The sequence below is a fragment of the Copidosoma floridanum genome, unplaced genomic scaffold, assembly GCF_036245765.1.
Source record: "Copidosoma floridanum isolate Cflo_tuat_1 unplaced genomic scaffold, Cflo_Japanese_pri ptg000030l, whole genome shotgun sequence".
NCBI lineage: Eukaryota > Metazoa > Arthropoda > Insecta > Hymenoptera > Encyrtidae > Copidosoma > Copidosoma floridanum.
In genome coordinates this window covers 5642333-5659761 of record NW_028321907.1, presented here as the reverse complement: position 1 = coordinate 5659761, position 17429 = coordinate 5642333, and the positions used below count along the sequence as shown (strand labels likewise).

The following is a 17429-nucleotide window of genomic DNA, read 5'->3' as shown; positions in this document are numbered from 1 at the left end:
TACCTACGAGCTAAATTAGATGGCCTCTATTCGTACACGCGACTCTCCCCCTTTCTCCCAATGAAGCCGAAACTTGCGCAAAACAGTCCAGTACGGAGTTTGAACGGACTGGTGTGTAATTTCAGCGCCAAGGAGGACAACGGCGCGCTATCGGACAAAGGTAAAACGCCCAATACTTGGACAGATTTTTCGAAACTAATTTTAACGCTCATATTCCGAAGTTAATGTGCAATACTTCCATATTTTTTAAATAATTACTTGTAATTAGGATGCCTTAGGATTATATAACACACAAAAAATGTTTTAAAATAGCTCTTAAATAATAGTTATCGTACATTTTAAAACATGTCAACTTATCGGAGTAGTTGGACAATCATTCTCGACTGTCGTAGTAGTTGGACAACCTTGAAAACCAAAAGTTGGACAATGCTGCAGTACTTGGACAAGTTGGAAAGCAGTACTTGGACAATACTAACTTAAACGATTTTACAGTTGTATAAATTACGATAAGGCACAAGTACTTATTAAAACTAAAGTATGTATTTAGATAAATACCTTATAACGAAAAAATGTTAACGAAGGGGATAAATAATAACAAATTTATTACGTAAAATTCGTAAGTAAAATTATTAATCTTTTTTCCAAAAATAATTTATTAAATGCAAGATAAATCCCTCAGGGTGTATTTTGATTTTCAACATTTTCAATTGTGAGGAATCGCACTTCTCCTTCTTGATTTGAATTTTCTTTAGAAGGAACTGCATCTCTTCAATAGCAAACGAATTATCCAACTCAATTAAGCTCTCACCTCGGTACTCAGTTTTTTCAATTATTCTATCAGTGAGATAGTGTAAAACCAATTTTACTGTTTTTTTTTTAATTTTGTTATTTAAGATTTATTTTTAATAAGACTATAAGTAATTTTTCTTACTTTTCTTTTTTGTTTTTGTTGTATGACCTCCACTTTTGTTCTTTTTCATTATTTTATATTTTTTTAAAAACATTTTTCCTCTTTTCAGAACCCATACTTCATCTGTATTTACAGTGAATTGGAGGTTAACTTTTAAAAATGTTGAAAAAACAATTTTCTTAAAGCGGTGCACCCCTTAACAACAAAACTGATTAGTAAAGTGTTTTTTTTCTACAAAGTACTTCACTTTTTATACACTTTTGTTTAAAAAATTCGCATAAAAGATTAACTACGTTAAAAGGTAAACAACTTTGATTGTATGTCCATGTACTGGCTACGACGTTTTTGTGCCTATGACCTGAAGTTGGACAAGAGCTCCACGTCTGTCCAACTACTACGAAATCGTGAGGTGTACTTGGACAGCTAATTTTACATTATAAAAATTTTTTTTGTCCACGATTACATTAGAAATATTGTTAATTAATGTAAAAGTTGTAAAATAATACCATACAGCATTTATACAAATGCATTGGATTAATTTTAACGAGCATTACCTATTATCAAAATCATAGAAAACGGAGAAAAATTATCGCAGTCTTATGGCGCCTACGGTGAAATTTAGAATCATTCGCATGTATTAAATGTTGCTGAAATTTTTTTAAAAATTCAAGTATATCATCAATAATAATCATAGCAATATTAATCTATTACGTTTTTTAAAATATCTCTTTTTTATTTGCTACAATGACTGATTTTCCACTGTCCAAGTATCGGTCTGAATTTCAGTTTTGTCCAAGTATTGGGCGTTTTACCTAAGTGGCGCGAGTCTCTCGCCGCAGCGAGATAACTTTTGCGAAACTCGTACAGTGGTAGACTCGAGGAAGTAGTGCAGTCGTTGCCGATGCAGTATGGAGAAGAAGGAGGAGGAGGAGTACCGGACGCTGCCATTGTGTATCAGAGCGACGTTGTGCATATACACACACGCAGACGGTACCGCCTCGGCCATCCGAGACGAGAGAAGAGGAGATTGAGCGCCGACAAATGCACGTGCTGAACTGCCTCACTGTATATACACCTATATGTAGTGCAAGCGAAGGGAGGCTCGGGAGATAATGAATGGTGTGTGTGTGTGTGTATATTATACGCGACATGTCGGGCTGAAAAATACACGAGCCGCCGAGGAGCTAGGAAATATATTATACGCCCAGCGTGCACCGGAAGCCCCGGAGCGCCCGACTGTTTTGAATTAAGGAAGCTGTACTACTTTCTCTCTCTCTTTCTGTACGTCTCGTCATCCCTTCCCCCCCCCCCGTTGTTTAATTACTTTCCGAAGACCTCGGATGTTTCTCTAGATGTGCACGTACGTTTTTCCGGAAAACAAGTACAAGAGAATGAAAACCGCTTTATTACGAGCTTGCTCCTGTCGCTTCAAAAGTAATCCGGGATAGATACCTCTGTCAGAAGGAGGATCCTGTAACCCCCCCGTGTCTTCGTATCCTTGAGGTAGCCGCAGCGCCACAAAAGCACTTCTCGCTGCCCAGAAACCGATAATACACCTATACTCTCTACGGTTTTTTATTGCTCTGGGCCATCAGGAGAGGATCAAAGCAGCGTGATCCGATCATCGCCATAGGATCGAGCTTTACGTGGATACAGATGCGTGTACGTGTATTTGTGTGGACAGTGAGCTTCTCCAGAGGTGGAGGTGATTTTATACAATAGGGGAGATTAAAGGGGTGACGTGTGTTTGTATCCACTTTTTTTTTTCTCCTCGCAGTGATAACCATGACCAACTTGGACTGCTTGGTGTTTTCGCGGTGCTACACTGGTTCGTCTCTCGCTTTGACGTCTTTTCACGGGGGAAAAAAAGCGTAGTGGGTGTTTTTGGGCCATAGCTTTGCCTTGCAATCCTGTTAGCTGCTGGAGAAGCGGTATTTTTTAGCGCCTCGAGTGGTTTCACCGCGAGTTTATTGCGTTAATTTCGAGAGCTTGGACTTTCTTTTTCAGGTGAGGATTTTCTTTTTCCGGGTCAGGAGGAAACGAGCGCGAAAGACTTGGGACTTGGCGTACGGCAAAGCGAAAAACTGGGTTCTTTCTCGAGTTTACGTGTTACCATTTTATATGGTAAAATAAAAGAAATTTGTGTAGGTTTTTTTTTTTTTTTTTTTTTTTTTTTTTTTTTTTTTTTTTTTTCATTCAGATATACAGGGCAATGTACAGATGCACACCGAAGCACTTTGTCGATCCCGTGCGTACGACACTCGCACGGTTTCCTCGAAGCCAGGGGTGTCAAGACACGCGGGCTACAAAAATACGCCCACGACGGAAAAGAAAGCAGCATAGCAGAAGGGGAGAAAAAAGCAATCGCAGAAATAAAATCATCCTTCAGCACCCAATAGGGAAATAGGTGCGCAGCAAAAGTACACGCGACAACAGCTATGACAACGAAGGGGAAAAAACATCATCAGCGCTACAACAGCCGAGAGAAAAATAAAAAAGGCTCGCGTGCGGGAGAACCGATGACGCAAATGAACGAGAGAAACATGGAATATGTACGTGATTGCTTTGCACCGACGTACGTATAATATAATATGGTTGGTATAGGGTGTGGGCTTAGTATACGAGTGCTTAGCATGCACCGTGTAAAAAGGGCCCGTGGTCGTCGTTAGATTGCTCGGACGCGTGGCAGGTACGTGCATAGTGTAGGTTTACTGCGGGGAGGAAGTGCTGCAGCGCTAAATTATTTCCCGCGTAGAGAGATTTAAAAGTGTGGAGAAAGTTTTTTTTACAATAAGTTGTTCGATGATCCAATGTTGAACTTTTGCTAAGTCGTAACTAAAATCACTTCATACATTCACTATCATGCATTAATCTTTATGTTTATTAAAATTCAATATGATCAGGAAAAAATACACAAGATTACTGATGTGTAGTAAGTTTTTGTCTATGGAGCCCAAAATAGTATAACTTGAGCGCCTAAAGTGCCAAACTCCATTTTTTTTTTCTTACCGAGAGCACAAAGTGCTGTTCTACACCTCAAGACCTTCTAATGTTTTAAATAACAACAATTATGCCTTGGAAAAAGTCATTTCTAAAGAGCGGTCGATTAACTTCAAAAGAAAACTAAAAAAAGTTGCGTTAACCACATTATATTTTCAGTGGTAATTTTTTTGAGTAGGAATTTTTCTACTGGTATTAATTGTTCTCTATGATGTTTTCTTCGTAATAACTGTGGCATCTCGAACTCAATACGTTGGTGGTAAGATTAGAGTCTGGTGTCTCTACCGATGAGTCTATGCCCGTCGACACACGGTCGATGTCTAATTGTTGGTGTACGCGGAGGCGCTCTATTGGGAAATCAATCACGGAGTCCTGTGCTCGCGACCAAGTGTGCATATAGTTGTGGAAAAAAAAAAATGATCATTTTTATTTTATTTTGCCGGAGTCGACGAATGACGTAAGCACACGGCAAATGATTAGGACCCGACGCGTGTCCACCACCAAGGACGTGAGCCGAATCGCCGACTAGGCACGGCTGGACTCATAAGTGTTTTGTCAGGGTCGCAGTGGCGAAACTGGGAGCTTTCGTCGGATACGAGAACGAGCGAGGTGAGTTTGAAAGTCTCTCGAGGGATCGGTTGGGGGGAGAGTGGGAACTTTGTTCATTTCGAAGTTGCGAGTGGGTTTGATTAAGATTTTTCGGGTCGCAATCACAGCGTGTAAATGAGCTTGCAGAAGGAAAATAATGCACCAAAGAATTTGTCTACGAGATGATTTTTAGGGGGTAGTTTCATCCAATCGCAAAAGTATATATTTGAGATGAATTAAAAACTCAGGAAAAAAAAAATTAGTAATGCTCACCGACAGCCATGTTGAAGGATCTGCCTAAGACTTGCGAGCCTCGAGTTCACCCAGCCACCTGTAACAAACAAAAAAGCTCCATTAAACAAACGACCTGATGATAGTAAGTCACCCAACATCCGCCCATGTAGTTTAGTGCATCTTCGCTGACGTACGACGTACCTTAAACTTCAGCGCAGCCCCCGAAACCCCAAAATAACCCCCCTCCGCCCCAATTAGAGTTCTGCTACTGCAAACGCGCCATAACCGCATCCGTTTCCCCAGTCTCGCGCTAAACTCGATCGACGAAACGCAAACAGCCCTCCCCGAGAGATAGCGCGTATGGAAACCAAAAGGTCCCTTTTCCTTCGACACAATTAAACGTGAAAGCTATCCCCTCCCCACCATCACCTCCACTTCCATTCATCGCTCGGTGTATAAATACAGCCCATACAGCTCGACTGAATCTTATTTATAGCCCACGCGCGCAGTCTCCCTTTTCCCTGCGGATCCATTCACGCTCTCTCCCAACTGCTGTTTGTCCTGCCGATGTTTGCTTTCGCGCGCCAACTTTCCTCTCCACCGGCGATCACAGTTTCGCGTCACGTTGCCCGCGATGCATTGTTCTTCATCGGCGCCTCTTTTTACGCGTTTTTTTTCTCTCTCTCTCCCGCGGAGAATCAGGCTGCTTTGGGTATACCTACATACACGGGGGTGTACCTGGAAAGAGCAGTAGGTTGGCTTTTGTGTCGGCTTTTATCTGACGGACACGCTGTACAGAAAGGGTCTCCTCCCTTTCTCTCTCTCTCTCTCTTTTTTTTTGTACTTCGCGATTCTCCTCACTCGGCATTGACAACTCGATGAAGTTGTACAAGGCGACTGATTGGAATAGCAACGAGGACGCTGCAGCTGCACGGGGGCTGATTTTCACTCGTTCGTTTTTGGGATGGACCGACACGTGGGGAGTTGCCTCACTCTGGGAAATCACAATGTATAGCCATACAATGATTGCTCATTCATCGTGTACCCATAATAAATTTTGGAGCTTAATATAGGGGTGGGTCGAGAAGTTTACATTACGTGTTGGAAAAATAAAGATTTTTTATTTGGTCAAACCCTTGCTTCGTTGTAGATAATTTAATTTCTTAACTAGAACGTGTTTGGTAGGACAAGGTAGCTCTAATAAAACATTACTCTCTTTTTTTGTCTGGAAAATCAAGCAAATGCCGCAGATTGGAGAGAATCGAGCTTTTCTTGCCTTAATTTTAATTTTAATTGTATAGGACAAATTTAATTAAGCAACTTGTTGGCATAAGTTGCGCTAGCAGGTGCCACCAGTTTCCTCCAAACTGGACCACATCGCGTGACCATACGACAGCACAGACTCCTCCGTTTGTCGGCTCAGCATAGCGACTTCCATCGCCGCCGTCTCGTCCGGAAAAAGCCGTAAGCTCGAGCTCTGAAAGCACTTTCTTTCTCCCGAGACCTTGGCACGTCGCGCGTGATTTTCGCCCTCGCGTGTGCGTGTTTGCGAGCTTTTACGAGAAGCGGAGATGAGAGTGATGAGGGGAAAAAAAAAATAAACAAAAAGCCTCTACGTGGAAGGAGGGAAAGTGAAAGATGGGCTGGGGAGGAGACAAAAAAAGGTAGATAAGTGTGACGAGCCAAGAGGGGGTGAGGTATAGATAGAGGAGGTAAGGAGATGGAAAGTTCGAGTGGATAAGGAGAACGAAAGTAGGTAATATTGTAGGCTTGGACGTTGTTGATACGAGGATGTTTGCTCCCGCGAGCTTTCCATCTTTGCTGTTGGTCCAATCTTATACGATCAAACGTCACTTGATTAAAGGGTGGTAAATTTCAAGCTATAGCCACACTGCTTCGTCCTTTTGTTTTCTCGATTACATCACGATGGAGTATTTTAATTAAAAAAGGAAATTTTTCAATCAGCAATTCCTACGGAGTTTAATCGAGTTCGTCTCACGTTTCCAACAAGCGCACACTCATTGGTGGAAGTCGAGATTGGTTTGAGTTTGATTAATTTTATAACTTGTTGCAATGAAAAAAAAAAAAAAAAGCTCATCGGCACAAACATAACTCTTACATTACTCGGAAAACGATCGTTTGTAGTCTCATTGTTATACTCTGCAGAATGCGTGGTTTACACAACGCTTGGATGAATGGCTGTTGAGACGAATTAATCAAACGAGCTCTTGAAAAACACACGGTGTACCGTTTTATTGTTTTTTTTTTTTTTCTGTGTATGGAATGATTGTCATAACAACAACATATTATCACACGAGTACGTTTCAGCAGGTCAATACCAATTTACTACACGAATTTCCATCGTATGGAGTATACAATAGCGAATACAATAGGGGAAGTGCACACATTTATAAACACATTGTAACGTAATAAGCTTAGAAACGGTAAAATCAGTATATAGGCAGAGCAGATCGGTAGAGAGCATCATCGACGAAAAAATTGTTATAAACGATGAGAGGGGAAGAGAGGAAGAGATAGGAGGAAGAAAGACGAGGGCAAAGGGAGGTAAGGTTGGAGGGTAAGAGAGTTGATTGCACGCAAGCGGCATCTATTTTAAGCCACCCATCCCCCCGGAGTACGTCGTCGGCCGAGAAGAAAGAGGAAGGAGGAGAAAGAAGTGCAGTTCCATTGGTTGCTCCGATGGTGAGTACATGTGAGGGAATTCTCGATGGTGCGGCTTAAAGATGATGGATTCTTCGAGAGATATTCAAGTTTTTTCATGATATTCGATCGTTGCATTATTGGCAGGGGGATGATGAATATTCAGAATTGAGAATTTACTTTTTATTGTGTGTTAGATGTAAAGAAAGTTCTAAAATTTTTACGGTAGTTTATTGAGTATGATAATCGATAGTTTGGTCAATTTGGACAAAAAGTGTGAAAAAAATGTTGATACAAACAGTTGTGGTTACTTTTTATGATTACATTTCCATGTGGTGGTTGATTGCTTATACATTGAACTGATCAACAATATGGATAGATTACAGAGAAAAAAGTATAATAAGAATATAAAACTAAAACCACCTCTCTTTGTGTTGAAAAAAAAAAAAAAAAAATCAAAGAAGTGCTTTTGAGGATGTAGAGGATGTAGGAGGTAGAAAGAGAAGGCTAGAGACCTAAAAATTCAATCCTTGGTATTACAGAAAAGCTCATTTTTATGCAGGAGCGCGTACGTGTCAAAAAGTCCCCCTCGATAGACCTATAGCTCTAAACTTAGAAATTTTTGCTGTCACTATATGTATGTATAGGTATATAATATGTTGTACACAGATGTCATTTAAGCCCATCTACACCTGCCCACGACTAAGTACCTCATACACATATAAGTGTTTATACTGTACGCGTGCCGTTACAGCATTTTTGGACCAGTTGGATGCATCTGCCTCATCTCTCGTGTGTCATTTTTTTTTTTTTTTTGGTATTGTAGATGTATATGTTCGAGGGGATGCTAGAAGTTGTTGCAAGGGACTGGAGTTTTTGTTCTTCCATAAGCAAGTAGACCGTATTTTCTTCATAACTTCAACAGATTTTATTATCATTTTTTTAAACTGTATTATTATTATTATTAATAATAATATTAATAATACAATTAATATATTATTTTGACAAAATTTTACGAGCTATGTGATTCACGTGTATCACTTGTGTTCACGTCAGTATTTGCATTTACCCCATGATCCATACGCACACACGTGAATTGTTATTCTATACGATCGAGGAATACAATAGATTATCTATACTTGGAGCGCAAGTATGTTGTATTTTTTTATAACACACGCACGCACACACCACTTAGATAATCGTCCCGCTCCATAGACGAGTGATTGCATCACAAGTGAATTATAGAATTAAAAGCCCTCTCTTGAGAGCCGAGCTCGCCTTGGTACAACACAGGCGTCTTTAACTAGGAAAAATACGGCCCAATCTCGAGGAAGAGGGAGAATATTGTCCTATTACGTTCATACTCTTTCTCTCCTCGTCGCGTCTTCCGAAAGTTCGAATGATTCATAGGCCACAATTACGACGTCATAAACATCATTTTTATTACGTTAAAGATGATTTAGGACTGTCTTTGGTCTCCCTCGGGGTAGTTGTTCACGGGCAATTTTTTTTTTTTTTTTTTTTCCTTAATCGTACATTCCACAAAATAAAGTGCATTTTACGTTTATACTGTGTTAAAAAGTAGGGAAAAATCGACATTTCGGTTTGCGTAAGGTCTCATGGCTACATGCAGGTGCAAAACTTTTTCTACGAAACATACATCCCCTAAAAGCACAATCTATCACCATAATCGCTTCATCGGCATTTTTTCCCTGTCCCTCTATTCATGACGGAGTAAAAAAAGCACATCCATAAAAAAAATCGGCTCAATTTTAATCGCTTTGTTTCGCAGCTGAAAAAAAGCATACTAGGTCGAAATCACGAGCGCCACTCGTGTCTTTGGAATAAAAACAACGAATAAAAATTCATGTGGCCTTATTTTACACGCATATGTACATGTATATGCAGGGAGACGCGTGCTCGGTAAAAAAAAGCTAAAGTAAAAGAAAGACCGAGTAGGGGCGTGTAAAATGCGTACCGGGTGCGTAAAACCGGCAGTAAACAGCAGAGCAGCTGTGCGCGTAAATGGTAAACCAACAGTTGGAGCACGAACATTGTCGAAGCTATAGAAAAAGAGAATAATATAAAAACAAATGCGCGTTCCTTCATACGAGTGAACTAACTTTTCGTCCATTAGTTGATGACACAAGTGCGTACAGTGTCTCACGATGAACTTGCACGATTTCCGATAAACCGGGCCATATATTGGACGTGTAGTAGGTAATCGATGACGATAAAAAGCAAAGCGAGAACGACGAGCGGCCATGAGGAAAGAGGAGCCGACCGGGGCCTTGGCTGTATATATGTTATAATATAAGTAGGGTATATATGCGCACGTGCTGCCCATATGGCGGGCGTATAGGGCCCCCCAACGATCACGCGGTACCTTCACTCCTACGCGCGGCTTCTCTTATTTTTTTATTTTTAATATACATGTATATACAAGTATTTTTTTTCTAGGAACCATCTCGGTTTCTTCCCCCCCCCCCTGACCTTTGGCTTGTCCTCCGAAATTTCGCTCCTTGCTTTTCGTCAGTGGGTCTCTGTATGCAGAGCTAAGGGAGGCTATGGGTCCTGTGCACGCATCGGTAACCGGAAATGCCCATATTTATGCATACGTATAGAATTCACTTATAATTGTCAGATCAGCGCTGTTGCTCAATTTTATGGAGCGAACTGGTTATTGCCGTTGCAACACTGTCTCTGTTGGCGATGCAGGCGAGCTATAGACCAAAGGAGATTGATTATTCGGGGGGAGGGAGGCTTGTAACATTGCCGGGAATCATCAGTCGAGTGCAGGGTGTGTTGGTGTCGCGTGAGAAAATGTTTTGGCTCGAATAGTTGTGGGATTTTGCCGGATCGCGAGTGCATACGTTATTGTACCACTGTTCACTCGACGGAGCGTTTTCGATGCGGGTGGGTCACGGAGGGGGAAACACGCACAGATTGACGGTAATTGGTGCGAGCAGCGATCGCTGCGTTATTGACGAGCTTTTTGATTTATCGTGCGAAACGGGCGTGAATACCGATTTCACGTTATTTTTACTATCGAGTAGAAAAAGTCAAGAAAAAACAAACGATCGCATATACTTATAATTACCGATTAATCGTTATAAATACCAACGAGATCGGATGAGCAATGAGAAGCTGTAGCGCGGTGACGGTCTCTCGCGATTTTAATTCCCGGCCGATTGACCTTTTAATTAATTTTAAATTGCCGTGATTGCTATTGGCCTCGATCGCAGCCCCGTTAGCTTGCAAGCTCGACCTACTTTTCGCTCTTCGTGGCTTGTATAGAAAAAAAAAAAAAAAAAAAAAAGAAAGAAAAAAAAATTAAAACAAGCCCTTGGATACAAAGTAATCGAGTTTATGATACACGCACACACGAAATATTCTCATTAAAACATCGGACCACCGCTGCCGCTACCGTTTGGGATATGGCTCGCGAGAGAGGGGAGCAGCGAGCGGCTAGCTAATCGTCTCGAAAATAGACCAAACAGCACCATCTCTCTCTCTCCTTTGCTCTGGCAATCGCATTAATTTCGATAATGTGCGCGTCCTCGGCTCTCTTGATACCGCACGCTTGTATATATATAAAATCACGTATTTACGCAAATTATTGTGCAAGAAGAGAGAGGCGCTCGAGAGAAAGAGCGATAACGCGTGCGCGTGTGTAAGTGTGATGTGATTATTTATAGTTTGTTTACCCCGAACGAGATGACTCCCGAGACGAACTCCTCCGCTTGTACTTGAAACTACGTGTACTCACCAGAGTATATATCTCGGATTTGTGCTGTTAATATCGCGATCGGCTGCAATCTTTACTACCGATCTTCATCCTTGTCGCAACTGGCCATTTACTTTTTCGTCACAACCATACAATGAGGTATATGTATGGGTAAAAGAAAAAAAAAATGTGTCCACAGTCGGCAGAGATCACGTTTCACCCATTGCTAGTCCAAAGATCAAAATTCCAGATTCCCAAGCCGGCAGAGAGTATTCCGAGATGGTACGGCGCACCAGCTGAGTATCACGTGCACCGGCGATCGATTTTTCCCGATAACACCGCCAGAGTCCCGGTGCTACCGATCTGGCCGCCATGTGACGGACAGCGACGAAAGACACACGCACGCGCGCGCTCACCGACCCCTTGGAAACGTATATCCAAGTGTCTGTCCCTGTCTGGCACAAAGGTTCGCTCGTCGACGACCAAAGCGTCGAGACCGACTGACCGGCCAGGCAGAGCCGCCCACTCGTCTGCTGCTTCTGTGTGTTGTTCTCTCTCTCTTTCTTTTGCTACCAAATCCAAACGTATACAGGGAAGGGGGAACCGGTGGGTGTATGTGCATGTGTTGGGGGGGGGGGGTATACCGGTGCACTGCTGATGGTATGGAGCAATTGGTATAGAATGACAGGGTGAATCAGGACAGAGCGACCAGGGGGTGAGAACTGACTATTTTTTTATTTATTTTTTTTTTTTTTTCATCCCAAAATAGGACGGCAATTGACTTTTGATGAAAAAAGGCAAGGGGGATCTCTCAAATATCGATGTTTATTTTCAGTTCGCGAGTGCCGTTTTGGGCCACGATTTTTGCATGCGTCGGGCTTGTAGGATTTGTTTTCCTCGTACGTAATTTATTTCGAAAGCTATGTATTTTTTTGCACAAATGTAATTTCAGCTCGGTAACGAGACGGGGGTAAAAATAGCACCCTCGGTTCTATTTTATCTCCACGAGGTGTGTGCGCGTGAGGCTCCGACTCACCCCCCCCCCTCTCCGGAGTTTCATTATTCGTGCAGTTTGGCGAAAATTGGCTCTTCTTTTCCTTGGAAAGGCGTATGGGATCTCAACGAAAGGTATCAAAAAAAAGCTCCCCTGCTTCAAAAGATGCGTTTGCAATAAAAAAAAAAAAAAAAAATCTCAAAGACGATGAAAGTTATACTTCATCCCGAGTCCAGCAGTCCAGAGGATCAAACGTCTCGAGTGAAATGGATGATTATTAAGTTGACAAATCGAATCAACGGTCGTTGCCGGTACGCCACACGCGTACTTAAACTTTGCCGCTTTCGTTTAATCGGACTTTTAATTCCTCCCAGCGTTGCGCAACTGCTCCGCTCCCTCTCTCTTGTTGTGAATTTTTTTCACTTTGACCGCAATTTTCTAAAAAAATAAACCGCGCTCTCGTCGCGTCGAAAACAACGATTTTTCATTTCATTTCCAACAAAATCTGATGAAATACAGCCTAATCGTACAAATCTGTGCGTCATTGGGTGGCAGAGAGCCGCTCATCCAAAAGGGAAAAAAAAAAAAAACAGAAGGAAGGAATCAGCTGACGATTAAACCGAGCCGAGTCTCTGCCAAGTCGAGACGGCCCCGCATCGTTACGTGAACGGCGATGTAAACGTGTATCGAGTCTCTTCGTATAGCTTCTCTAAAACTGACGGCAATAGCGTGTGCGAATGCACACAAATGTTGTAAAAATCGTCCATTGTTGAACATTATACGTAAGCTCACCTGATCCGTACCAAAATTAGCGAGTGCACATAGCAATGGGAAGTCCCTCGTCTCCCGCTTGTTCTCATTGGACGCTTGAACTTGAACCGAGCACCTCGAGAAGACGCGCACAAAAAGCTCCGAGGAAACCGATCGGCGACCAAGACGGTTCTTCTCTGCAGTGCGAAAGTAAAGAAGAAAAAAAAACCACTCTCTTCCGTACACCGATGTCCAGTGGCCCAAGTTGCACTTGTGGTAAACAGCAAAGCTCTCGAGTGTTTTTTTTTATTTATTTTTTGTATTTTGGGAGCTCACACACACACTGGCGCGTACAAACGCGCACTTTGAGAGTGAGATAAAGAGATGGTCGGAAAGACGCGCGGCCCCGAGTGCCAGCGATCGACTAAACGAGCCTCTTCCTCTGCCTGCTCTGCTTAGCTGATGGTGATGCGTGTTGTGGATATACCTATAATATATATACATACAGACACCCGAGAGTGCCAGTAGCGCACAGTAGCGCGTGTATGAGCACACGCGGTGAGTTGTAATTCTTCTCCTCCTCCTCCTCTTTCTCCTCGGAGAGATGAGATGCACGCAGAAGGGCTGATGCTGCCGCCGACTATATATATATATATATATATATGTGTGTAAGTATACGGATAAGCTGCGGCTTAATGGTACAATGCGTATATATATGTATAGTATATATGCGGGAGGACGACCATGTTTGTGTTTTGGGCTGCTGCGAGGGATTTATTTTTCGTGACTGGAATATGGGTATTATAGACGCTTTTGGGTTTTTATCGTCGGTTGTGGGTGTTCCTCCCGTCGGCTTGACGAATCGGACTTTCAACCCTGAGCGAATAACCACAGCGAAAATACGTGAAAATACTATGTTTACGTTGACCGAAGTACTGTAAAGCAAATGTCGACCCCGTGCTCTTTTTAATAATTAAATCGTCTTTTTCCATCCTGATGCCAGAGTCGGTCTTTCCTTGGAGCGAATCACAGCCCTCCACTAGCTGCCTCATGAAATCTCCTTTGTTTTCTCAAAGGAGCTTTCGCAAGCTCCGTGTGCGACTCTGTATGCACGGCCGTCCCTCCGTAAGCACTCGCTCGACGGGGCCTCGACTCGACAAAGGAGACGCGCACAAACGACAGCAGTGACGAGGTGGAGAGCACTAGCTGGTGGCTTAGGCAGAGGCACGCATGTGTCAACCAAGATACCTATAACCGGAGACTTTGACTCCGCTTATAGGCACACCATGGGTACATGTGTGTGTGTGTATGTATATACTTTGACCAGCGGCACCGGTACGTTTTGGTTCTATCGGGGCTAATGAACTGGAGCTTTCGGGCGCTTGTGCTTTATAGTATATATGTTGGTTGATTGGCTTTGGGGAAAACATTATTTTGTTTTGTCTTCGAACGTATGTAAACTGTTCAGTCACGTGGTTAGAACAAAATTTGTTTGAAAATAACCAGTATCAATTTCTTATAAAACAGCCAATTTGATGTACTTTGCTTGGCGTCTTGTGGTATTTGAAAAACAAAATATCCGTAGGCAGCTTGTGATTTTTTAGTTAAGGCCCTTTCCTTTTCAGTCTACGATGGATATAAATTGTAAAAAAAAAGTATAATCTGTTCTGTAATTTGATTCGAGCCGAGACGAGAGTTAATTCATCCCCCGCAAGTGGCTCATTACAGACCTTCTTCTTGGCTTCATCGCGTTTATCCAGCATCACGACTACAAAATCCTCGGTGTGTCTGCCTCCGCTTGTACAATAGAGTCCGCAGACAATGAGATGCCGGGGCGAGCCCGTTGACAATACCGCGCAACTGCTACAGTTGCATCAACTCTGCATGTGAAGATTTTTTTTTTTTTTCGTAAAAAATCTCGACCGTACATGAATGGAAAAAATTAACGAATTTCATTTTAAACAATTACATCTTTTGAATTCACATCTTAACCATTTTTTTTTTTTTTTTTTTTTTTTGTGGAGTACGTGTACAGTTATTAGGAAACGAAGAATAAGAACTAACGAGTTGCAGGGAAAATAATTACCATTTCCAGTTTGATGGAGACTGTTTCGTTATTTCTAAAAAGCGACTTCTTTTTCTCGCGGTAAAAAAAAAAATAAAAAAATAAAATCCAACCAGAGTTCAGTGCGGTTAATTAACGCGTTGCGTAAGAAGCGAAACTATTATTTGCCATGTGCGACAATTATACGCACGTGTGCTTTTGTACATGACGCAGATTCCAACTAGCATCAACACCCACGTGTGTACATATATATGAAAGGTATTCATTACATGGATGTACTACAAAAACCCATACGTCCCCTTTTAGATCAATGGATGAGCATACATACACACTCACAAACTTGACATTTCGCGATGTCGGAAATTTTATCCAAAGCCGTCGAATCGGGTAATTGACGGTCGAATGAAAAATTGATGTAAGGGTTTTCGCTTTAATTGCGCTGATTTGGATTTTAATTGGATTTTCCGTCCATCCGTCTATTTCGTTATCGGTGAATCGAATGAGGGGTTCGGTTTTATTTGAAATGAACTTTTGTTTTGTTTAACCAACTTTTGAAACGTGATTGGCTCTAAGTACATGTCAGAAGGGTAGGTTTACTTAAAAATTCAATTGAACCGCAAATGAAAGCAGATTCTGACTATCAATTTTTCAAACAATTTTTTATGACGAAAAGTTCGGATTTTTTAGAACAAAAAGCAAAAAACAGCTCACCACAACACTTGTAATAGTTAAAAAGATAATTTCTGGAAAAAACAATAACAGGCAGTCTCTTTAGTGGGGCAGTGATGGTACCAATAATGGGACGGCTATTAAAAATACACAACATTGTCATAACATCGATGTTATGTGAAATTTTGGATATAATAAACATGCATTTTTTAATTTTAACAATAACAATTATTGATAAATAATTATTCGATTATTCTTGCTGTCCTGGTGTGTAGGGTCAGCTTTTTCTCAACTTAAACCACATAAGATTTTTCACATTATTTTTTTTTTGTATTAACTTAAGTATAATTGTTTTAACAGTGTATATTTTCTGGAAAAAAAAAATCAATACAATTTTTCTTAATCAACTAAAGAAGTAAAATCGTAAAAATACCAAACGTTACTTGATTTTTTTTTGAAATCAATAAAGGTTCTAATACACCATAGGAGACGTCACACATCCTCCACTTTAGAGTCGGTGTCCTTTTTTTTTAAACTATATATTTATACATATATTTATTCTTCCTACGTGTATGCTTATGTACAATCTGTGCGCCACGTCGATAAAAAGATTCCGTACATCTCAAAAGCCCATTTTAATCTTACCCACCCGAGCGATATTTATTGATCCATGTATTGCTCTGTAGCAGTGTAGCGAACGATTGATGCAACTTTTCGGTCGATAAGGCAGCAGCGCGATAAGCCCACGTGACGCGGTATCCATCGGTCGTCTCCCTTCCAGTTGGCGTTCCCAAGGTCGTCGGTGATTATTTTTCTCGTCGGCGAGTGAAAGTCTCGGGTACACGCAGCAGATCGCACTTGCCTTGGGTTTCTCTCTTTGCGCCAGTTTGATTCGTGCGTGCGCCAAGTAGTAAGCTCCCATCGTCATCGCCAACGTTTCTTCGGATATCTTGTCAAGTGAGTCGATGAAAAATACATCCGTCGATTAATTACTATTTTTTGCGGAAAATCGGATACAATTTATTTTTTAATGAATATTCACCGATTAACTTGACAAATCACTGATTTTACCTGTGCAATCGGTGAGTATTCAATGCGAATCAGTGGAGCCTCGTTTATTTAGTTTAAGATATCATAAGTGTTGATTATAATCAAGTGTTGTTTCGAAAAAAGTTTGTTCAAGTGATTCGTGCCGTCGACTGTTTGTACTCGATCGAGATCGTCATTTTTAATCATTTCTCTGATAATTAACCTTTTTTTATTCATTAGTGCAAATGTCACTTGTTGATTTCTCTTGCATGTGGAAAAGAACAAATATCGGGTATTGTTTTCAATTTTTGTATTTTAGATCTCTTCCAATTTGCCAATTGGCAAAAAGATTGTTTAAATCAATGCTTGGCTTACGCCCGAAATCATGAATTAAAATATGTTTTTAGCTATAAATAAACGCGTTGACAAGAAAAAATTGTTTCATTTCCTCCCGATAGAACGTACAAACGCTTGTTTCAACATGTATTCCATCAAAAATGCTAAATACAATTTGAAAACCAAAAGAACCTAAAATTTGACCCTACTAACACACACAATGTAATATTATTTCCCGGGTGCAATATACAGGCACGTGTCCTCGTTGATCAGCCACCGTTTAGACCAGCGGGTCATTCTCCACTCTTCCACGCAACAGCCCAAACGAGGGTCAAGGATTTCGCCTATACGCGGCATCAACCTGACGACGCACCGCGGAGACCAAGAGAGGTGGGAGGTGGAAAAAGAAAAACAAACGAACCACAAGTATCTCGTCATCATAGCGAGTATTTATATTATGTATATA

The 17429-nt window shown here is 41.4% G+C and overlaps 1 protein-coding gene across 1 annotated transcript in view; it reads right to left on the bottom strand.

The window, feature by feature from the left end:
* Positions 1-11410, bottom strand: part of stumps (DBB domain-containing protein stumps) — a 30861-nt gene extending 19451 nt beyond the window's left edge. The window contains exons 1-2 of the mRNA XM_014358480.2: positions 11163-11410; positions 4772-4829 (exon numbers count right to left, since the gene is read on the bottom strand). Coding sequence (XP_014213966.2) covers positions 4772-4781 — 10 coding nt within the window. The 5' untranslated portion in view covers positions 4782-4829; positions 11163-11410. The remainder of the gene's footprint in view (positions 1-4771; positions 4830-11162) is intronic.
* Between the last annotated feature and the right edge of the window lie 6019 nt (positions 11411-17429).